This window comes from Centruroides vittatus, unplaced genomic scaffold, assembly GCF_030686945.1.
Source record: "Centruroides vittatus isolate TY-2023 unplaced genomic scaffold, ASM3068694v2 contig_460, whole genome shotgun sequence".
Classification (NCBI taxonomy): Eukaryota; Metazoa; Arthropoda; class Arachnida; order Scorpiones; family Buthidae; genus Centruroides; species Centruroides vittatus.
In genome coordinates, this window is record NW_027122256.1 from 3,345,490 (window position 1) to 3,371,400 (window position 25,911).

A 25,911-nucleotide genomic window follows, 5' to 3' on the forward strand; every position below is an offset into this window, starting at 1 on the left:
TGGAATGAGGCAAAGATAGTTAAAACAGGACATTCATCGTCCATTGCAATGGAAGTGGAAAAAATAAAAATTTACAAAAGTAAAATGAAGGACATATGCTTAAACTCAAAAGATGCAAATGCATTACCATCGGCTTGGAAGTAAAAAATTGAAAAGAGTATGGGTTTTGATAATTCATAAAAATATGGGCTGGAGTTTATAGGAATTAGTATTCACAATTAATTAATCTGGATGTAAAATTTTTTGTTATTATTCAGTTATTGTATTTTATTATTTATTTTTACTTTTTACTTTATGTTTTTGTTTTTTGTTAATTTGCAACACGTTTTGAGAGTATGTTAATCTGTTAACATTTTGAACAAAAAATGTAAAGCTTGAAGATGGCCTATTATAGTAGGCTGAAAACGTTTGGAATAAAACAATAAGCTCAGCGAATATAAATCAGGTGTGTTTATTTATTAATTGATTTAAACAGTGCTGAGAAGGAGATAGATAGATAGATAGATAGTAGCACTTGCCTTGTGTAGTGTTTTGTCCCTGTACATCATACTTTTCCTGTTAGAAATAGAGTTGTGCTGGTTATGTATTTAACTTTGTTCAGGGGAAAAATTTTGAATTGAAGTAACATGACTTCTGGTTCAAACTAGAAGTTTGTGTATAGTTAATCTAGACCTCCTGCTCTTAAGCTTTCCATATCTGGTTTCAACTTTCATCTGTCTAACTCTGTTGATCTTGAGATTAAGGACAGACAAACAACAGTGGGAATTTATAGTCTACAAACTTTTCAAATTGCAGCCCAATAAGTGCCCTCCAGTAATTGAGTTGATAAAACCACTTAACACTGGTAGTCCGTTGTGGGTTTGCATATCGCCAATGGACTGGCCACATAGATTTTTCTGGGTTTCTTCACATTAGTAACACCTAAATAGGGGCCAACTTTACGTAAAAGTCTTCCCAGAATGCATCCTCCTTGGTAGATCACCCACATATTGCATTGCCATAACCAAATAAACCAAACCAATTCTAATAATTTTTCTATTAATGTGTAGAAAAATACAAAATATTTGTGTAATTTAATTTTAGTAAGATAATTTATTATTAAAATTAAGTTAAACAAATATTTGCTGATGATTATGAAAGTAATCTAAGTTAAAAAGGGGAAAACATTGAATTTATTTTACAAGATATTCATAAAGTTTTATAATTACACTAAAAAAATATTTTGAAAGAGTAAATATATATAATATATTATATCTAATTTTTTTTTCATTTTTACAAATTCAAAATATCTCCAAATAAAAAGTGACTTAGGCAATTTTTTTTTAATCACCAGCACCTATAAATATTAAAAGATTTAGTCTTTATTTGATAAATTTGATGATTTGGAATGGATGAAACCAAAGTGTTTGTTTCATTTTAATTTAAATGTACAGATAATAATTTGTTTGATAGCATAACAATGTTTTCATGATTTTTTTAATTTCAGAAAGATTGTTGATTATGTTGAATGGATGACATCTGCTGATCAAGTAGCTGAATATGTAAAAGCATTAAGGTATGAATTTTTTCTAGTAAAAATATTTAATTGCATAATATTTTCTGAAAAACATTAGCTTTAGAATATTAAATACAGTAGAGTATCGACTCTATTATAAATTATTCTCTTAGTAACAAAAACAAATAGTATACATTGGTTAACTTTTGGAACCTAACCGTTATGTTTTGTATTAGTTCTTTGTTTCATATAGCATGGATTCACATAACACAGCACTTTTTTGGAACATAACTACTGTGTTATATGAGGGATGCCTGTATGTATGTATGTATGTATGTATGTATGTATGTATGTATGTATGTGTATATACAGTAGAATCTCATTTTAATAGATCACTCGGGGCACCGAAAATCATCTGTTGTTCCAAAAATCCATTATATCGCAAACAACGGATTTCTTGCAATCCCAGAAAAATATTCTTTATTTGAAAAAATTTTGTTTTTTAAATTCCCTACATAAAAAAAAAACTGCACTCGAAATTATTCAGTCTCTTAATATTTCTATCCTTTATATAAACACGTGTATTTTAAGATTGTACATTACACCATAACAAAGTTGACAGAGACTATTTGGCATTTATAGCTGAATGAAGTCTTTGCAATTGATATCAGCCTACTGATTGCAATTTTATTTTAATTAGTGTGCATTGTTAGATTTTATTTTTAACAATGCAACCTCTTGAATCACAGAACACATCACCAAAGTCAGAGGAAAAATCTAGATGTGTTTGGTGTCCTAAAAGGAAGAATAGATTTACAAAAAATCAATGTAAGTGTTGTTCAAATCAAATATGTAAGGAACACTGCAACACTGTTTTTGTTTGCCAAAATTGCAGTTCAAAAGCTCAATCTGATTCAGATGAGTAAAAACAGAATTTTGCAATTGTTATATAGTACATTATAAGCCAAAAAGCAGCAAAGAACATATGATCTTTGGCACTTCACAATATATTAAAAAATCTCATCCATCTTGGTTTGCTTTGATGACACTGTGATGATGTGATGTTTCTGGGCTTTTTTTGGAGGAATTGTCAGTATGAAATGTTACTGTTATGTGAGCATGATTTCAAGGTGCAATATTCTTGAACACATGTCTGCAACAAAGATGAGGCACATCTTTGTTGCAAACATGTGCATATCTGAAAGTATTAAGCCAGAAGTAGTTTCCCTCCACTAATCATTGCACTACAGGAAGGCACTAATGCATGACTGCAACATTAGCAGTGAGAACCATGACGATTATGTGCTTAGTTTGCACAGCGTACAATGTATTTTTTTGAATTCGGTATCCAGAAACATCCAATTATTAATTAAAAGTTAAAAAAAATACAATGTTTACCAAAGATGCAGCTAGAAAAAATTCCATTATTCCGAGTTACGGATCAGCTAAAAAGAGGTAAAATTACATTGATTTGGCGGGAGCTGGAGAAAATATCCATTAGTCTGAAAAATCCATTGTCCCACAATCTGTTGAAATGAGATTCTACATATTTTAAGTGTTTCTTGATGTGTGTGTTAAAAAATTTTAATTTAATTTAAATGATTTTATATTTTTTACTAAAGATTAATATTGCAAAAAGTGTTATTTTTTTTTTTTTTATTCCACAAGATAAGAGTCTTTTTTTCTTCTGAATATGCAAAGACTGATTAATACATTTGTGAACCCCTGAAGTCTGTGGACCACTATTTCAAAGTTTTGAATTGCCTGAATAATCTCTAGTACTCAGGTATAAAAAGAAAAAATTGGTATCTGAGTACAAAAATTACATTCACTAGTTCAGAAAGATATTTTCTAGCAAACATGGAATGTGAATGATTTATTTTCTTCCAATGAATTTGATTCCCATTACTATTTCACAGAATGATTACAGGGAAATGAACAATTTTATTGTGAACCACAGCAAAGATCATTAAGTCAAGATAACAGCAAATTGTTTTTCATGCTTATTTTATCGTTTATTTATCTGTCAAAAAGAATATTTCAAAGTTGGGTATAATAATTGTAAAAATACAATTTCAAAATATATATTCTTTATAGCTGTCAGATTTGAATATATATCTTATTGCCAAAATTAGTCTTAAATAGACATTTTTTTATTTAGGGGGTCCTTGATGTTCCTAAAGAGGCTGTAAAAAATTACCAGGAGCATATTTTATTTCCATCATAGATAACAGTTTCCACAAAAAGTGGTATACATTAGTACCGCTACCTGCTTCCTTGACTAACGTCTCAAGAAACACTTATTTTCCATAAGAAAGGACTACCCACCACTGCCCTATTTTCTGTGGAGAACATTTGGATCAACCTAAATGAATCTTACATCCAATGTGGGTGTTTGTCCCACCTCAAACACCTGAAAAATTGGAAATATAAGACAAACCTATGGCCATTAATTACAAAGACATAGAAGCTATCTGCCCACATGGAACTTTTTTATGAAGTGCCTTAATTGAGGCACTTCATGCTGCATTTTTGCAGAATGACCAGCATGTCACACATAAACTGGGAGACCAGTATGCCAGTTAAACTGCGACTAAAATAAGAAATTAATCAGATCCAAGAAAACTAGTTGTTAATTAAACGTTAAAGAAAACATTTTTTTTAGTACAATAAAATAACATTGTAAGTTGACTGACTTAACCACTCAGCAGGGAGGGACGTATATGTATATATATCGAGGGCAATCGTGTGGCAGTGATGAGGGACATGTATATCCACTAAATTCCTTTGGGGGTATTGCCAAAAACTACTGTGGAAAAAAATTCACATAAAAAATGAATTATGTAACAATAAAAAAAAGACTTTTCTTTACTACACATAACTGTTTACCATTTTGGAAAAAGATTTTGTAATGAGAAAAATCATCTGAAAAAATACTTTAAAAATTTTCCAGGTATATTCTCCACTACTGAGGGATAGTACCATACCTGACTATCCCATACTGAAAGGTTAACATCAGGAAGAGAGTTTTTGTTTACATGACAATAAAACAATTAACAGCTTATTGACATTAGTAGTAGCAATAATTAGTCAGTATGAGCTACACTGGCCATCTACTCCAACCTTAAAAATAACACCTTCCTCTCAAATTTCACACAAAGTTGATGTTAATCAATGTAAGCTGAAATAATTTACAGCCAGTTTCTTAAATTTAATATGTTTGTTTTTGTATTTTTGAATCAAATAACAATAAAATACATACAGAAAAAGCACTTTTGGAATTCCACAGGTATTTTATGTGGTTAGAAAGAAGATAAAGTGAAGAAATTAAACATATAATTGTTGTTTTTAATGTAATGCTGACAAGTTTCAAAGTTTCAGAATAAAAACTGGTCAGATTTTTTTTGTGGTTGTTTCTCCCACCCACAAAACTCATTTTGTTATCATGATCTATTAAATATAGTGTATGCTATTTTGCAAATAAATCAAAGAAATCTCTGGGAATTTCATATAACTGATTTTTTGATAATTTTGAAATAGTTGTTTTTACAAAAAATTTTTATGTAATTATCTTATTCAAATAGTTAAATGTGATAATAGTTATTAATAACATGAATGATTTAATACATATGCAGTTGAGACTTTGGAAAATATAGTCACATTCATATAAATTTGAGGCAGTTACATTTTACTGACATTTCAACATTCCACAATCATTTGCTTAATACTTGGATAGAAAGTCAGTTATTCAAATATTAATAAAGATATTCAGAGTAACTATTGTGCTAAAATATTTTACTACTGTATATTATATTCTGTTGACTGGTATATGAAATGAATGTGTTAAAATTATGTTTGATTTGCATTAACAAAGATGTTTATAAACTTTTATATCAAATTGATGTTTCAAATATATCACTCTTAGCAAAAAAAAAATATTTTTTGAATTGAAAATTTAATGAGAAACAATGGTATTTGAAGGAACTTAATAAATGACTTCCTAAGTAAAAAACATGCATTCAAAAATTTTCAAACTCCTGAAATATTTCTATTTTAAGGTTGAATTTTTTTTAAATCTTCGTCTTTGTTTAAATTGAGCAAAGATTAACTTGAAAAACTTTCATGAGAATTTCAAGATTGAGTATTAAAAATTACATACAAATAATTTATTATGTAAATTTATATTAACATAATTATAACACTTACGTCCACAAAAAAACCACAAACGGTGTGTTAACTCAAAAACAAAATTGCCACTAACGTTTTTGAACCTAAGGTTGTTTTTGAGTTAATGCGTTGTTTTTGGTTTTTTGTGGACGTAAGTGTTATATTTGTCTTAATGTGCTGTAGATGTTTTATTAACATAATTATTATAAATAATTATGTTACAAATAATTTATATTCTTCTATGCATAATGATTCAAAATATCTGATATATAATTAATTGTTACTTTTTAGACAATCATTGTGGCCTAATGGTTCCTTAGCACTTCCCGGTGCAGAGAGAGATTATAACACAAAGATGAGAACCAGAGTTGCTGCTAAAATGGTTACTCTGTGCAGTATTCCAGGTTAGAAATATAAAATAATTTAAAATATATATTTAAAATTTACAGAAAAAGGAATCATATTTAAAGTGTCCATCTGTTTGAAAATGCATTCTATATACAATATACTGTATAAAGGTAATGAAAAGACAAGATCATCAATATTTACATCACTCAAGTATATGGACTTCACAAGGGGACATTTTTAAGAATGATGGTAGAGCCTATAAGTAAAGGTCAAAGTTGTTGTTTTCAAGTATTTGTGTTTAACAATATTTAAAAAAGAATTATTTTCTTTTATAAATTTTAAAATATATTTTGTGTCTTTAGTGGTTTTTATTTTTTATAAAATACATTACTTTATACTTGCATTTATAATTTATTTTATATAGTCATACCTCTGAACCGTGGTCTCTGACAGAAAAATTAAAAAGTGGCCATTGGAGGGTATTTTGTATACATTTTTGTTCAAAAACATTTCTTGAAACAATTGTCCTTGTCTAGAAGTGGCTGTTATTGGAGATTCAATTGTATAATCTATATGTGTACAGTTTTTATATCATTAAAGTGTCAGAATGGAACAATGAGAACACATTCAAATATATTTAAATATTCTAAAATTATAATTAAAACAACAAAATAAATTCATTTGCACATTAGCTTCATTAAATTGTAAAAATGTTCATGATATCAGTTTTCTAAAATCCTGCAAATATCTTCTCAATATTGAAGACAGAAATACTAGTTTAAATACAATACATTTTTATTATCATGTTTATATTTTTCATTAAAATCTCTGAATGTTCTAAATTAGTCTTAACTCTTTAAGCTCTGAAAATTTTTTTATTTGTACCTGGAGACAATTGTTTTTATCCCTCAGGCTACAAGGAGAACTTGTACAGGTGACTCTTGATTAATGTAGTTAATTAAGCTATCTATTAACATTTACATGCAATCTAGTTGTAGGATGATAATTTGTCATCAATTTTCTGAAATCCTGTTTTCCGTAGTGATTAAAATTTGATTATTTTTATATTATGATTAAAAAAGTTATTTATTATAATCTCACATTTTTTTAATCTCTAATTATTCATTTTAAAAGTCAGCTTTAATTCATTTTAAACTGAAATAATTTTTTTCACTCTAGTGCAAGTGTAGTTTTATTTTATCCTACCAAATTCTACTGGGATTATTAAGCTGGATCCTGACTTTACCTAACATGTATAAAACTAATATATAATAAGCATCCTGAAGCTTGATGCATTGATACTAAACCAAAAAATCACCCAATCAATTATGGTGATCATTTGGTTTAGTATAAAACTAATATTTTCACAAATGATTGTGTTATGATACTACTTCCACCCAACTTCCTTTGAAGCTTAATTCCAACATTTTTTTTAATCCTTTTGCAACATACTCAATTTGTGTATTTAAATAATAATAATAATAAACATTGAAAACAATAACTTAGAAAGCCACCATGTTTAACTAACTTTTTCAAGATTTGATGAACCAAAATCAAAGCAGAAAAAAGTAGGCACAAGCGCAGGTGGGTCCATGGGTCTGTCCTTGTGCAGGAAGAGGTGCTATGGAGCTGGGCTGGAATGTTTGGAAACCAAGATTTCACATGAAACTTCTGGAACAAAGTCATTTGGAGGTTCTGGAGCAGATACACAGAAGTCCCCTAGTAAAATAGCCCTTAAGGGAAGAAAAATAGTTGGCACTTGGAATGTGAAATCCCTCTATCGAACAAGAAAATTAACCAATGCAATCAATGAAATGAAAAAAAAAATATTTTAATCTTGGGAATCTGAAGTAAGATGGACAGAGAAAGTGGGCATAAGAACAGAAAATGGATACAGATTCATCTACTCAGGTGGAGAATACCACCAAAGTAGTAGTGGGCATGATACTAAATGAGTACTGCAGAAGTGATAGGTAGATATTGGCAGGTATCCAATAGAGTTATTGTTATGAAACAAAGCCAAACCAAGAGACTTGTTTACAACCCAAGTCTACCTACCTACTACAGAGCGCACAGACGAAAATACAAAAGTCTGCTATCAAATAGAGCAATGTTTTCAATTAAAGTACATCAGGGATGTCCTAGTAGTAATGGGAGATATGAATACCAAAATTGATAGATGAAGAGACAGGAATGTAATAGTACTGTGAGATTGGGAAATTGAAATGATGGAGGAAATAGATTAACTGACTTCTGCAAGAAGAAAAACTTAATGGTGACCAACACAAGGTACAAACATCATGAAAGAAGACTGCAAATGGAGGAACACCAGGTCTAAGAAGCAGGGAAATAAAAACTTATATTATAATCAACTCAAGATGTAGGAACTCAGTTATTAACACTAAAACATATCCAGGAGTAGATTGTAATAGTATTCATAATTTACTAATATCAAAGATAAAAATTCAGCTGAAAAAATAATTAAGAAGAATAACTATCTGAAAAGGCTAAACACAGAAGCACTAAAAATAGATGCCATTAGAAAAAGTTGGAAATAGAGTTAAACAATAGATTTCAGAACTTTAACATAGAAATGCAGAAGAAATTTAGGAAAACATGAAAATTCAAGTTATGGAAGGTGCTACAAAAGTTCTGGGTGAAGAGCAAAAAAACAAAGAAAAAACCTTGGATCACTGAGGAAGTGCTACAAAAGATGAGACAGAGAAGGGAATGGAAAAACATAAACACAACATTTGCTTAAAAAATTTACAAGACTGCAGATAAACAGGTGAAACCTTGGCCAGGAAAGTCAAGAAAGATTGATTAAATCAACTTTTCAAGAAAATAAAGACAAAACTCACCTAAAGATTTAAGGAAGCTATATGAAAACATCAATGTAATTTCTAGTAAGAAAAGGCATCTTTTCATCTTTTATTGCAATAAAACATGAAAAATATAAACAAATAAGAAGGTGAACACACAACTATATGGAAGAGAAGATGAGTTGAATGTGAAATTATAGTAGTAATAGAGAGGGGGTCCTGGAATTTCTAGAGGCAGAGATTGAAGCATCACTAAAGAGACTGAGATAGGAAAGCACCAGGAATTGATGGATACAAGGAGAACTGCTTAAATCAATGGAAACAAAAGGCAAATGCACTTTAAGGACACTCTTCAATAAAATTCTGGAAGACAATATCCATTTTGACTGGACAAATTTTATTTTCATAGCAATACCAAAGATAGCAGGGACAACGGAATATGATAAACACATAATAAGCTTAATAAGTCGTGTCTTCGAAGCTCTGATAAATATTGTACTTAGAATAATAGAACAAAACATAAATACAGTAGAGCATCGGTTATCCGACCCCCGATCAACTGTCACATCAATTAACCGACCGTGTTCTAGTCAGCAAATTCAAGTGTCTGATAGTGATGTGGCGCTACAATATTTGGCTATGTCTTGGCTACTTTAATATTATTTTTGTTAAATGTTTGCATGTTTTAGCTGGCAATATTTGCTCGACCATGAAAGGGAGACCAGTATTTAAACCAGGCTTAATTTTCAATTTTTTTCTTTATTTTTGTATTTATTTCATGCAAAATAAAGAAATAATTTTTAACAATACAATAGCAACGATTATTATTTTAAAAAAATTTTGTTAGGCGATGAAAATTCAATGCGAAGTAGGTTAATAGCGATATACTAATATACTATACTAATAATGTATTTTTTCATACTTTTTGGTTATCCGACCAACCCCAGTCCTCAATTGAGTCGGATAATTGATGCTCTACTGTATTGAGATTTTTGACAAACAATTTGGATTCAAAAGAAATAGAGATGCAATAGCACTACTAATACTGATAGATGAAAAAATGATCAAAAAGAATAAAAAGTTATATCTATGCTTTGTTGACTATGAAAAGGCATTTGACAATGTAACCACAAGGTGTTATTTAAAATATTAGACAACATAGAGATAGATAGCTTTAATAAATATCAGTGGCCAAATATATGAAATTCAAAGAGCCAATAGACAGGATAGAGGGGGAGGAATCCCATTGGATGCCAGTGACAAAAGGAGTAAGATAAGGATGTGGTCTATCACCATTACGTTTAACCTATTATAGTGAATGTATGATGAGAGAAACAATTGAGGTGGTGGAAGATGGAGTAAAAATTAATGGGTGTCTAATTAATAACATAAGTTAAGTGATGATATAAAACTATATTGAGTGATACCAAAGATCTGCAGAATACACTCAATAGATTGAATAAAAGTGGACTAGAAAAATACTATATGAAAATAAATAGTAAGAAAACAAAAGTAATGAGGATTTCAAGGGAGATAAATATTGAAGTTGATTTATAAATCATGTTGGGGTCTGCAGAGTCAAAAAAGGTAAAGAATTTTGAATATCTCGGAAGCTGGTTTACAGAAGATAATAGGTACTATCTTGAAATTTAAAGTCTAATATGCGACACAAAATCAGCTTTTTTTCCAAATTTCTCACATTATCATCAAATAGCCTAAACAGAAGCTCTCTAAAACTTCTTAAGACAATGGTATGGCGCATGATGATCTACGGATATGAGTCTTGGTCTGTCACAAAGGAAATGGAAAACAGAATAAACTCAGTAGAAATATGATGCCTAAGAAAGATGGACAGAGAGGATCTCAAACTAAATCTTTTAAGATTTAATGTAGGAAAAACAATGACCAGCATTAAGCAAAGAAAATCTATTGAAAATTTGACCATGGGATTTTCAGGCCAATTAATGAAGACAGTGATAGAAGAGTGGTAGAGGGAAGAGGGCCAAGAGATGGAGAGATAACATCATGGACTGGATGGGAACTGATCCAAGGAATGCTCATGACAGAAAGATGAAAAGAAATGGTTTGTCAGCTGCAGCCCTGTAAGAAGATGCCACAAGAATAGAAATAGAATAATAATATATTAATTAAATAACTGTGAATTTTAAAAAATTAACAAATTAAAAGGAATAGCTATTTACAGACAACAATTAAAAAATACTGTTATCATAATAAATTCAGCCATTTAAACAATTTCTGAATAGTATATTTTAAGTTTTGATCTTAAAGAATGGCTTGGTTCCTCATTTTTGCATAATGCAGGCATAAAATGTTAGTATTTTGTCAGATAACATATTAGAATATAATATGAAAAAACTTAGTCTCACTCGCTGTGACATGAAATGTCTCGACAGAAGCAAACTGTCATAAAAAATTTAAATAATATTTCAATAGCTGAACTAATAGTTATAGCATGTTACTTTCTAATTGCTATCTGTATATAGTCATTCCTTTTAATTTGTTAAAGATTTATAAAATTTTGTAAAATACGAAACGTTAAATAAACAAGCAATTTAATTGACTAATTAAATAGCCAATCAGTTATCGCAGTTTAAAAATTTAAATTTCATATTGTGCTCTGTGACATTGAAGAGCAGAATTTAAAGAAATTTAATGATCCCTTTGAGTATAGAAAATTTTAATAAAATAATAACTATTCTTTGGATAAGTTTATAAATTTTTCTTCAGTGAAGTTGAATGCTGACTACTGGCTCATTTTTAGTGTATATCAAATATTGCAACTCTATATGTAATAAATACAACTAACCTAATAATTACTTCAAATATCAAACAGCCTGGTAACCTGCCTCCTGCCAAATTGCTTAGTAATTATTTATCCTTAATGGTTTTAAAAAGGAATCCAACTGTTTGTTTGAATTATAGAGTTGCAATAAAGATTAATTTGTTTTTTTTGTGTGGCCCATCAGTGGCCAAGCAGTCTTCGTACCCTGAACACTGGGAGTTCGGTCGTGGGTTTGTGCCTTGCTCAGACGGGCTGGCCACATGGAGTTTTTTGGGTTTTCTCTACGTCTGTAATGCCTAAATAGGGGCCAGTTTCCCTTAAAAGACCTCCCAGAAGGCATCCCCTAGGCAGATCGCCCAAGTGTTGCATTGCCATAACTTAACAAACAAACATTGTTTTTTGTTTGAATAATATCTAGCAGGAAGTCTGAATTAAAACTTTGGAAGTTTCTTGTTTTTCTATTATTATTATTATTTATTCATGTTTAAAATTTTAAGCTATAATTACGATAAGACATTATTGTGGCCTATGGTGTTCCTGCCTAAATCTGCAATTGGACTAAAATTTTTTTGGTGAGGTCAGTCCTAGCCCAAATTACTCTTACATCAGATTTTAATGTTGAACTTGTGTGCTGCAGTGCAAAAATTCAAAAACTTTCTGCAGTTTTTTCTGGACGTCTCAGAAAAGCCTTTGCCAATTTCGATCATATAAAAACTATGTAAATACAACTACATAAAGGTTATATCCATTAGTTTTTTTTTTAATTTTTGTGCTTCTTAGTGGAACCTGTTACAAGCTGAAAAATATACTATCTGGGAGTACAATGTATGATCTCTGTCTGCAAAATTTCATTGATGTATCGTTATGGTAAGATACTGATAAAAATTTTAAAAAGAATTTTCAGTTTACCATAGGATATAATGACATTCCCATTGAAACTACATGCTGTTTAAAACTGCAGTCATTCGAATCAGACATTATATTCCCAGACAGTGTATTTTTAGCTTGTAACAAGTTCTGCTAGGGTGCACAAGAATTCGAATATTTATTGTTTTGGTTGTTTCACATAGTGAACATGCATGTAAAAATCTGTAAAAATATAATGGATATAACCCTTATGTAGTTGCACCAAAGTTTTTATTTGATCAACCCTTGACCCGTGAGGTGAAAAAAATTATGCAACTGATGAGGTCACTCTGCCCCCAGAACTTTTGTTACAATTTATGTAATTCAGAAAAGGAAGAAAAAGAAAAATATAATCATAAAATACTTTTTACGCTTTATTTAACACACTAGAAATATAACGTAAAATTTTTAAAAATATATTAGGATTCAAAAAAATCTAACTTTTAGAGTACTAATAACACTTCAAAAAGTAAGGCACTTAAGTAAATATACTTCTACACACTAAAGGCACCGTGTATGGCCTCCATTCCAATATTTTTGGCAACTGAACACTACTCATAAGTTAATAAAAGAAGAAACAATCTATTTCATGTTTTCTTTCATCTGCAAGGGTCAGAAGAACAGTGAGATCCAAGAAGCTTACCTGGTTCAGTTATTCCCAGAAGATGCAAAATGATATTGTGCTTTCATGTTCAATTTTGAGTGGTCCAAAAATGCACCTTCTAGGAGGTGCATTTTTGGACCACTTAAAATTATTTTTACCATAAAAATAATCTTTTGCTTTTTGCAGATTTATGTCCATGGTGCTGCAAATTCTGATGCAGATTCATGGTCACCAATGAAATCTCAGATTTTCATCATCATCTTTACCACTGAAAATGCTTTCTTCATCATCCAAGGTAATCTTACCGAGTCTGAAAAACGATGGTCATTGATGTTCATAGACCACTGTTTTGATGCTATATATGCCACCTTCACAAAACTATTAGGCTAAAGAAAATAATTATATAACCCGTGAGGTGGGGTCAGAATGACCCCAAAGCAAAAAATTTAAGCTCATGTAAAAAAACATGGAATGACAGTGAAACACACGTGTGTTTTGACAGTTCAAGGTCAACTAACTTCAAAGGTACCGTGAGTCTCCACCACTGGCACTGGCTGACAAACTATCAGAAGCCAAAGTTTTACTGGGTCACAGTGACCCCACCTCTTGAGTTAAGGGTCAGATTTGGCAAAGGCTTTTTCTGTGATATCCAAGAAAAACTTTCTACAGTTTTTCCTGCAGCACACACAAGTTCAACATTAAAATCTGGTGTAAGGACTGACCCCACCAAAAAAACATTTTAATCCAATTGCAGACTTAAGGCAGGAACACCATAGGCTGTAGTAGTGCCATTTAACTTTTAACTTAAGTTTATCATAACTTTACTATGTCTTTTAAATATTTATTAGTTAAACAATGACTTTGAAAATAAATTTCTTTTAGATGAGCTGAAACATGTCATTGGAACTAGTACAACACGTAAAGGAGTATTGTGTGTTTTTGAAATGTTTCAACATCCCGAATTGAATCGGCGTTTAGTATACGTTCTATTAGAAGGAATTATAGAAACACTTTTCCCAAAAAATCAGTTTTCTGATATTTTTAGAAAACTACATTCCTCTTCACCTCATACATCTGAAATGTCAAATCAAAATGAGAAGCTTGTTAATCAACAGAATTCAACACAGCAGAAAAGATGACCGTTGTAAAGTTGATACGATAATTACGATAAATCAATAAATTCTTCCATACAGAAGCAAAATTTGCACAAAATTTACCATTGATTATTTTATGTATACATACATACTAATATATATATATATATATTGATCACAAAACAATTGTAAATTATTTTGAACTGAATTACGCTTATATAGATGATTGTATATATATATATTCTACAATAAAAATTATAAAATTTGTAAGACTTAGAGGTTAATCTTTGCTAATTTATTTTATTTCCTTAATTAAAATCAAAATTTAAAATTTATGTAAACATTTTACCCAATATTCAATATTTTAAATTTAGTTATTATTAAATGTATTTTAGAAAATTCTGTATAATTCTCTCTAGATTATAAAGAAAAATATAGTGAATATTAATAATTCTAATATCAAATTGTACATAGTTAGTTTATTTTTATTTATTCTAAATTGTTATAAATTTGAAAATAGCAATAATAAACTCTGTATAAAATATGATAAATTAGTTAATGTAAGATTTGATGTGTTCCGAGATTAATTGATGAAGCTTATTTAAATATTTGTTATATCATTATATTATAAACAACTGTATTTATATATTTTATCATCTTTTATGATAAAACAATTTTTATGTTGTAATTTAAATAGATAAAAGTATAATAATTCCTTCAAATAAATCAGAATTTATTGAAAAAGTCATTTTTTATTTACATATGTTTATTAAATTTTTAAATAAATTTCATTTTTTCACGTTTATATTGGTTTTTTAAATAGCTGTCGTCTTGCTTTTAATTAAGTGATAATTCTTATTTTCAGAATTTATTTTAAATTTTGCATGCAAATAAATTTTTTCAAGAAAATAATATAAAATTAGTTTGATAGTTTTACTTTACTGATGATTACTTGTGGCAATATTGCCTGTAATCTTGTTCAATACAAGAATTAAAAGCTCAGATAATTGATACGTGTACTCACGGACATTTACAGAAAATTTCCCAGAGAAACAAACCTTGGACAGATAAGTACTGTACATCAATAAATTTATATTTAATTATTTAATTTCTTTGGGTTTTTTCGCAAGTAAATTATAGACAACAGTATTGCATCAACACAAAAAGACAAAGATACAGTATCTCATGGTCAAAGATATAAGATTAAATATCTCAATCACTTTTAATTATAATTAGTGGGATTCTAGTTCCAGGGGCATGTGCTACATTTGTCCTCTCTACAGCTGCCCATGCATGTACTTGTTTGATTGGTCACTTGTGCAAAGCTCTACTATCTATGTGATTTAACTGATCTAGTCAGAATCCCTTGACTGTAACAATGGTGATTAGAAATTTTTGGCAATGCATATCCAAAGATTATTATTAACAAATTAACAAACATCAATGATGGAAAGAGATACTTGTTCACTGATATTTGAATATTGGTTTTGAAATTTACAACTTTGAGATAATTAATAACAAAGCTGAATAATAAAATAATTTGGCTGAATAACTCTAAATGATAACTCAACTGACAATGATATGATTGATGCATATGATACATTCCAGGATGCATCAAACAGCTCATCAGTGAACTGCAATGTACTAAAATATGTTCCGATATTCACTAATGCGCATTTTATTTGTCAGACTGTGGATATGTTGAGCAGTGGCAGGATTTAATCTTGAGGAGCTGAGTTAAACAGATAAAAAAAATTTTAAATATGAATTCAATAAAATCCCTACCTTACATGACTGCTAATTCATAAATAGTATAGAATACAAAACACAAGAATAGAAAACGAAACACATTATAAATAAAAAAAAGAATTCTAATTAGAAAAAAGTTTTCTTTTTCTTTGGAGGGTGCCAGGAACAATTAACATAAATGAAATTATGTTGATATAATAATTATATTTATCATAAAGTTAACAGAATTTTGGAATGTAAGTGGAACTTTAAGTAAACTATTATTTGAATTAAGTATTTAAAAAAAATTTTCTAGTGTAAGATTTGTAGCATTTGTCAACTTTTACTATTTCTACAATTTTAAATCATGCTTGAGAGTTTCATCATCATGAATACTAACGAAATAAATAAAATTATTTTCCGCTTGAAGTAAAATAGAACATACAAATTAAATATTATTTCATTATTATTATTATTCTACTTGTTAAATTCAAATTTTAAGTTCCACTTCCACACTCTTAGACAAGACAATGTGAAGACAAAGACTGCAGAATGTGACAGTAGGAAGTGACTTCATAGACCAAGTCCAAGCAAGAGTCCATAGGTTCGCACATATTCATCTATCGAGAATGTTGAAGCTGGACAATAGCCTCATTGGTAGTCTCACGACTTTGCCTATGCGAAAACACACAAACAAGGGCGATCCATGTTAGACAAAGCTAATTCACCCACCAGAAAAATCAGGCAAGCAATCCATGGATACATACTTGTAAGGCTACCAATTTACAGTTACCAATATTGCAACTAGTTCAGGCTATACATCATTGCTCAACATACGACAGTTTTTGGATTAAAGTTTTGTATCCATCTGTCAACTTTGAGCCTTGATTTTGCAGTTTGCGTAATTGGTTGATATGGAGATGCAAACAATGCATGCCGCAAATTCTTCAATTTTCCAATATGTTTTGTTACACCTCTTGCTATCAATTGGATGGAGAGGTGTACAGTACCTTCAATAAAGGGGTACCTATGTGTAGCCCTTTGTCTAGAAACATAGCTAAAATTGCGGTGCGTCTCTTAGTGATGAAGATTATTCCTAAATTTCTCTCCCATACTGAAGTACAGTATACAAAGATACATTGATGATGTATTTATCTAGAAAACTAAGCCTAACATTGAAGACTCTTATTAGCACGAATGACAATCCGTATGTTCTCATGCTAGAATTAGAACAAATGAATAATAAGGCAGCTCACTTTTTAAATGTTAACATCTTTAATGGTAAGAAATATGACACTAAAGTCTACCACAAAATGTGCTTCATCCAGATATACATAGCAGGCAACTTCAACAGGCAAATACAAGATAGCAGCCATTACAGCTCTTATTAGAAATGTTTATACACATTGCAACTACAAACAAGACACAAAAATGGAACTAACATTTATTATGGAAATTGCCAGGATGCACGGCTACACCAAAAACTTAGTGTATAGACTAATACCGTACATAGGCAAAGAAATCAACTTAGTGATTAGCAAAATAAAACTCTAACAAAAGAGGGCTGTATCATAAAGTTATAACTACGAATGCCATATGTACTCTATAAAGGAGATAGCATCCTTTGTTGGTACAAAAATTGCATACAAGCGTAAACCCCATGTACTCGACAGCCGGATGGCCAAGTGGTCAAGGAGGCAGCCTACCATCTGGTGGATCCTGGATCGAATCCAAATGGATTGAAAAATTCCTGGAGATTTTTCGACCCGTTTGGATTCGTTCGGGGGAGGTGGTCCCTCACCACCTAGCTGTCCCATTGTGAGCCTGGCCGAATCCAGAATGGGTTTGCTAAAAGAGGCCTTTTTGTGCTCACAGGGTGGAGAGTTATTACAAATATATATATATATATACTGTATATATATTCAAACTGCTTCGAAACGAGGACTGAACAGACATGGAAAGAGCACCACGAGTCTTAAAAATTCCACTTAAGGATAACAGATTCGGTAGAGGCCTTGTTATATCAGATCTATGAAGAGATCCCTCAAACAACCTTCTGGAACATAAGACACATATAAATAGAGGCAAACCATCATCCTAGCTATACATGCAAGTAATAATGAGATTAAACCAGAACTTCAACAAGCCACCTTAATTAATATTTAAAAAAAAGCCCCATACAAATTAACTCAGAAATGTTTTAAGCAGGCTATCCATCAACTTTAAAGATGAAAAACAGCTCTCATGCGCATGACAGGCCACATTTGACCTGTGATCATCGTAGGCAACGCATAGGCTGAAAATAGGATATTGGATATTTTAAAAAAAATTAAATTTTAAATTCGAACTCGTCGGATCGTCGGAGAATCATCTGCATATTCTATTCTAGAACACTACTACTAGAAAGATACGATTTTGAAGCAATCTACCTGAAGACCTTAGAAGTAGACCAATAACATTCGTAAAGGAAATCTCACTTTATTGTAGGACTACTTAAGGTTAGTGAATTTTTATTTTCGATTTTTGCTTAGTTATTAGAAGATTATTTATGTTGCATCTTTTGTCTGATGTTGATAAATTTATTTAACTCTGGTGCTTGATTTTTATCATCATATTCTCTATATTGTGATATTTATTTATGAAACACCGAAAGACAGTTTTGCCCGTTTTATCTAACCTAAAATATATAACATACAAATCATTAACTGCTATAAAATATTAATTTAATCTGTGTTAAAAACGTTTGTAAATTTTTAAAAGTTTGTTTCCAAAAATTCATAATCGCAATCTAAGTGTTAATTTCTGTTTTTTATTATTATTTTTACAATTTTATTTTTGTAATTTTGTGAAAATATGTTTATTAAAAAAATTCAATATTTGTTTTATATTATATAATAAAATCGCGCGCCTTACCATACTATCCGCCATGACAGTACAGAACTGCAGCTCCCATGCATTTTGCAAAATTACATTTCGGCTCCCACTGAATTCTTGCTTGCCCATCCATGCACTAGACTATAAAAATATAAGTAAATCTACTACAAATAAATTCAACATATGGTAGCAAAGTGGATGAATTGACAAACAAATTATAACGATTAGGAACCACAATACTTGTAAATATATTACATTTCTTCCGTATTTTTTTACGGGTATATAGGATTCGTTCGGGGGAGGTGGGCCCTCACCACCTAGCTGTCCCATTGTGAGCCTGGCCAAATCCAGAATGGGTTTGCTAAAAGAGGTCTTTTTAGTGCTCACAGGGTGGAGAGTTATTACAAATATATATATATTCAAACTGCTTCGAAACGAGGACTGAACAAACATTCTAAACGCTATAATTATGGATTCCATAATTATAGCGTTTAGAATGAAATCTCTAAGAGATTGACTTCCTTCTTTTAAGATCGTTGTTATATCTTCTTAAATGTTGTTTTCTAGCATTACTGTGGAGATGAGTGTATTATATGTATTACATAGATGGCTTGCTTTAAACACATGACTATTTATTCCCATTTTGCTCACTGCACATTTACTGCCAAATACTTTGAAAAAATCTATAATCTATCAATTATCTCAATGAAAATACAGAAAATGGACGAGGATTTTATTTGGAGAGAGGAGATTCATTTCTAATAGCATTAATTAATGCCAAGATGAAAGGGGATCCAATAAAACTTTATGATGAATCTTCAGGATGTCAAATGGTAATGAAGAAGTTTCTAAAGTTTTACCAGGGCAGTTTAGGAAGAGAATTTCCTCGAGAACGGAACCCGGAAAGAAAATGCAAATAGAGTATAATAAACTGCGCCTATAATTTTTAAATTAGATACGACTTAAACCTAGATTTGCGGCCTGTAATTTGTAAAGATATGGAATACATTTTTATAATTTTATTTATTACAAATTTCTTAGCGATATTTTACAAAAAGGGGAATATTTTAGCATTTTAGACATTTGCAATTAGTTAATATTCTGACGTAGAACTTATGACGTAACGCGTGACGCAATTGTTGCAACGTTCGACCGATTCGAATTCGTTCCATTTCGTATTGTCGGCGCCATCTTGGAATAGAACATTTTCCGGAATTTGCGAGTTATTTTTCCCTCCATCTTGACATTTTTCGTACGAATTTTAATAACGAAAGCTTGCGTAACGTAGGTAACTTAATATTTATCGATTAATAATTTATCAAAATTGAATAACTTAATTTAAATTAGATACGCTTTAAACTGCCTGTAAGGATACGGAATACGTTTTTATAATTTTATCACAAATTTCTTAGCGATATTTTAGAAAAAAGGGGACTATTTTAGCATTTTAGACATTTGCAATTAGTTAATATTCTGACGTAGAACTTATGACGTAACGCGTGACGCAATTGTTGCAACGTTCGACCGATTCGAATTCGTTCCATTTCGTATTGTCGGCGCCATCTTGGAATAGAACATTTTCCGGAATTTGCGAGTTATTTTTCCCTCCATCTTGACATTTTTCGTACGAATTTTAATAACGAAAGCTTGCGTAACGTAGGTAACTTAATATTTATCGATTAATAATTTATCAAAATTGAATAACTTAATTTAAATTAGATACGCTTTAAACTGCCTGTAAGGATACGGAATACGTTTTTATAATTTTATCACAAATTTCTTAGCGATATTTTAGAAAAAAGGGGACTATTTTAGCATTTTAGACATTTGCAATTAGTTAATATTCTGACGTAGAACTTATGACGTAACGCGTGACGCAATTGTTGCAACGTTCGACCGATTCGAATTCGTTCCATTTCGTATTGTCGGCGCCATCTTGGAATAGAACATTTTCCGGAATTTGCGAGTTATTTTTCCCTCCATCTTGACATTTTTCGTACGAATTTTAATAACGAAAGCTTGCGTAACGTAGGTAACTTAATATTTATCGATTAATAATTTATCAAAATTGAATAACTTAATTTAAATTAGATACGCTTTAAACTGCCTGTAAGGATACGGAATACGTTTTTATAATTTTATCACAAATTTCTTAGCGATATTTTAGAAAAAAGGGGACTATTTTAGCATTTTAGACATTTGCAATTAGTTAATATTCTGACGTAGAACTTATGACGTAACGCGTGACGCAATTGTTGTAACGTTCGACCGATTCGAATTCGTTCCATTTCGTATTGCCGGCGCCATCTTGGAATAGAAAGTTTCCTGGAAATTGCGAGGTATTTTTCTGGGTTTAGATTTAAATTTCCATGAAAAATATTTCAGGTTGTTTCCATTTAGCATCGAATTAAATTAATTTATCAGATTATAAATAATAATCGCTTGGATATTGTCTTGTATTCTTTTCAGTGACACAATAAAGGTCCTGAATTAGAAAATTATTTTAATAATTAATTAATCAATCATCTGGACCTATTCTATTCTTAATAATTAAATTCTTAAATTATTCTAGGAAGAAGTATCATTCTCAAATGTTATAATCCACTTTCCAGAGACATGGAAACATTTTGTGCTCAGAACAATTAAGAAGAAGCAAAACAGAAAGGTAAGGCATTTTTATTTTTATTCTAATTTGTCATGATACATTCATGTAGTAAAAAATAGTATATAAAAGTTAGAATCTTTATTGCCCAGTCTATGAGTTTATTATTGTAGAATGATGCTTGAAATGTAATGTTATTCATTCATGCATTCAAAATAATACAAATTCTAATTTTAATTAGAAAAAATAATTTATTAATTAAAACCAAAATTTTACAATTTATGTATTATTTTTCAATCATACAAATTCTTTAAATTAAGAAGTAAGTTTAACATACCACAAAAACAGTCCATTGGAAACTTAAATTCGTAAGATTTCCTCCACTAAAACCTTCTCTCCATAGCATATACAAATTGGATGAGAATAAGATATTTTTCGTGTCTTATAAGTCTGGAAAAATATTTGGAATAAATTAGTCCTTCAAATTATATTTATTTGATATTGAGATAAATTATAAACATTTAATAAAAACATTAGCAGAGAGTTTAAATCTTAATGTAATTTGTTCAAAAATTATCAATGAGAATTTAAAATGAGTTTATAATTTCTATATATTGATAACAGGATTCATTTTAAAAAAATTCATTTTTAGCTTGTTATTTCACAATTAGTCAAATAGTAGATACACTTAAACAGTTTTACATGTACAAGCATTTAATATTGATATTGATTAATTCCAAATCAAAACCACCTTTCTTTATCAATTCCATACTAAATTTATTACTACTTTTTGGAAATTCAACAATAGTAATAATAATTTCTTTATTATACTGATTTTATATACCTTTTTATAACTTGTATAATATTAATTTAAATATATTTTATTGAGAATTCTGATATTATATATATGATATGTTGTTATGTTATGTATTATTTATAATTTTTTGTGTGATTGTATAGTAAATATAATTGAATTTTACCTTGTATTATTGTGATGAAAAACAATTTCTTCCCCATTTTAAGAACTAATCAATTTTATATAGGCCTACACAACTTTTACACACAACTATACAGCTTTAACCTATAAAGATTTCACTTGACTATATATTTTATTTGTGATGTTTGTATAAATGCATATCAATTTAGTTTGCTATTGATTTTGCAATTTACAATTGTCAAAATCCAAATGAATTTGTTGATTACAATTATATACGGACCACAAATCTATTTTAATACGTTTGTGTATCTATTCTAAGTATAATGTCATTTGAAATTTAATTCAAGTTAATCGACAAAAATTACTAATTTATTACAGTTCGTATATTTACCAAAATAATTAATGAAACAAAACTAATTTTTGTAATATCTCCTTATTAAGTATTATTTCCAATTGAGGCAATTAATTACGATTGCTCATTCTTAAAGTACAAAAGTTAACAACACGCAATGTTCAAATCCGCAGCTTTACACAAATCAAATCACACCATAACACTTAATTTACTTGCATTAATATCTAGAATGTCAATTATATAAACAGAAGTTCTAAGCTATAATTAACTCTTATTTATGCTTAACACAATGTTAAATTTTAGAAAATGCAACAATTTTAAATAAACCATTTCTTTTAAAGAAATTTTATTTCTCTTAGCAAATGGTTTAATTTTTATTAATATGTATATAAATTGATGAAAATGAAGCTTAACTAAAATTTTAGTTTTTGTTCTCTTACTTTCATATTAAAAATAGCTGTTTTTTTCAACTCATCTATGTAACTCTGGAATACATTGATGATTCTGACATTTTTATTTTTGATATGTTTAATAGTTTTGTGAGCAGTTATAACCAGGAGTTCTGTGACGTCATGTAGGCTTCTGATGTACCACTAGAGCAGCTACGTATCATCTCTGTATGACAATTACTTCATGGATAATCAACTTAATGGTAAGTAGCTAGAAGTGATTACATTTATTTTAAATCACTACTATGTTTATTCATATTTTAGAATCTACAAATTTAAATAATGCTTTTTTTTAATTGTTCAGGTTATTTGCTCCACAGATAAAATTTATTTCATATTTCTACTCTACGATACCTGTAACTGATGATGGGGAATAGTCCTTTAGAAAATGTTGATATTGAACTTTGTCACTGCAATCCTTTAACAAACAAGTTTTACGGCAAAAAGCGCACTATTTTCTTCTATAAATGGTCAGTAAATTACTTTAAAATGGTGCCGGGAATACAAAAGTAATTTTAAATTTTGTAAAAACTGACATTCAGAGTTTGATTTAGTCTTGATTTTATTTTGGACTAATCATCCCTATTTTAATTAACCACAATAAAATTAGGTTTAAATTTTTTTAATCATATTTAATGTAATAGAGATCACTGTAAAAACAGATTATTAATTATGAATTATTGTAAAGTTTATATTTTAAATAAATAAAGAATTACTCTGTTTAAATTTTCATATTTCAGTATATCTGTAAGAATTAATACTTGTAATTTACAGCATTTGTAATTTAATGTGATTGCGATTGCTATGAAACAAACTAATTTAATATTTATTGCATTTTTTGAAATCCTTTTGTCATTATTGTTCAATATGGTACAACAAATCCATAAAATATTTTTTATACTTGTTTAAAATGAAACAATATAGTTTTAAATAATATTAAAAAGTTTATTTGAAAGAGAGTGCTTATTTTTTTACTGTTAAATATACAGATAACCCATCATTATAGCAAACACTGATAAAATAAAATTTCAGTATAGAAAACAGTTTAAAGTTCCAATTGGCCACTTGTAAGACTGGCTTGAAAACTATGAATATAAATTTCAGAGTACCAAAGGTTTTCTCACTATACTGAACATTCCCAGTATATCAAAACACTGGGATGGACTAGATGAAAGTAATTATAGATGAAGTTCCATGGATGACTGTACAAAAGGGGCATGTCTAGAAGATGCCTTAGGTCAAGGCTGGTGTGGTGGGTGGACTGGATTCTTTGTTACCCATATTAGAATATTCTGGAAGTACCCAGATGAACAAAGTTTAAAAGAATGGATGTCACCAGTAACAGGACTTCTCAGACCACAGGACAGAAATTTCACAACACCAGAAGATGACTACAGGGACGATACTTGAAAGTTACAAGGAGAAATAAAAAAAGAGTTTTATATTCGATGAACTCTTACACTATTTTAGTATCAAGTGGGTAATGTACTTTACTACGCTGAAGTCCATCAGTCACTGAGAGTATTTTGTCAGACAATAAAATAAAATGTGCTAAAGGGGAAAAAATGCAACCAATTTTCATTGTTCGAAAATCTGCTTTCCTACAAGAAGTTGATCTTGAGTAAAAAAGTAGAGGTTGCAAGGGAGTTTGGCATCACCTTTTTCATTCTGTCAACGATTTTAAAAGATCATCCAACATTGAAAAAAAGTTAAAAAGATGCAGTGTTGGGTCCAGCAAGAAGAAAATGCACAGTTTGAGGATGTGTAGAAAGTTATTTTCATCTGGTTTCAAGATGTTTAAGCACACCACTGTCTCATGAGCAGTTCCTTCTTCTTACAGGATTTTGTAAAAGTATGAAATTATCTCAAAAGCTATATGCAGAGAAAAAATTCACATTTTATTGCACATAGCATGTGCATGGCCTACAGGCAAGATACAATATTCAAATACAGCGTAGATGGCATTTCCAATCCTGATGAAATAGGCACTTTTGCAGCATTGAACTCTGACCATTTTGGGTGACTGCAGAGGAAAAAATTCTAAATAGCGATTAACTGCCATGTTTTGTTGCAATGCCTCAAGTAAGAAATGATTTCACACTACATTACACTGATTCTTTCATCCCTTTTAACTTAAGAATGATGTGATGATGAAGAATAATCACTTAGTGATATCCACTGTATGGAGATGAGACCCTTAATCATCGCAAAATCAACAAGAACATATTGTATGAACAATGTATGCTCTGTTCTATGTAACTACACAACTACACACTGCAAACTGCCAAGCCTGGATGATGCAAAGCATTTTTAATAAACAGCTGTCAGATGACAGCTGCTTGATTTGAGTCCCATCTGGAAAACATGCAAGTTAAGTGCTTTGTACTGCTGTTCTACAGCTGATCTTGGAATAATTCACACTGTACAGACTAAATACTGAAGTAGACTCTTGAGGATCCTTTTTTGCAACATTGATAACTATGTCTACAGAAAGATTAATGTAAAGCAAGCTGTTGACAAGATTGCTAGAGCATGAGCACATGTCAAACCATAAACAAGGCAGAAATAGTGGCTAAAAAATAGCATGATTTCACATAACCTGTCATACACTGACTTGGATGAGGAAGGAGATGAAGCAGAATCAGGAATTGAGATGGTCAGGTAAGAAGTTGTTGTCAAGAGGAATAACAAGTGAATTTTGTCATCAAATATGTCATATAGATCAAAAGA

The 25,911-nt window shown here is 30.0% G+C and overlaps 1 protein-coding gene and 1 long non-coding RNA gene across 4 annotated transcripts in view; both read left to right on the top strand.

Moving 5' to 3' along the window:
* Positions 1 to 14,659, top strand: part of LOC136977542 (sorting nexin-13-like) — a 154,165-nt gene extending 139,506 nt beyond the window's left edge. For both annotated transcript variants that reach the window (XM_067273040.1, XM_067273038.1), the window contains 3 exons: positions 1,487 to 1,555; positions 5,954 to 6,066; positions 14,028 to 14,659. In XM_067273040.1, the coding sequence (XP_067129141.1) occupies positions 1,487 to 1,555; positions 5,954 to 6,066; positions 14,028 to 14,284 (439 nt within the window). In that variant the 3' untranslated portion in view covers positions 14,285 to 14,659. The remainder of the gene's footprint in view (positions 1 to 1,486; positions 1,556 to 5,953; positions 6,067 to 14,027) is intronic.
* Positions 14,660 to 20,622: 5,963 nt separating this feature from the next.
* On the top strand, positions 20,623 to 23,741 carry LOC136977564 (uncharacterized). 2 transcript variants are annotated; one of them, XR_010881111.1, is made up of 4 exons: positions 20,623 to 20,869; positions 21,414 to 21,506; positions 23,268 to 23,384; positions 23,486 to 23,741. It is a non-coding gene; the product is annotated as an uncharacterized lncRNA (long non-coding RNA). The 2 variants fall into 2 exon arrangements; XR_010881110.1 differs by lacking the exon at positions 20,623 to 20,869 and adding an exon at positions 21,152 to 21,180.
* The last annotated feature ends 2,170 nt before the right edge of the window (positions 23,742 to 25,911 follow it).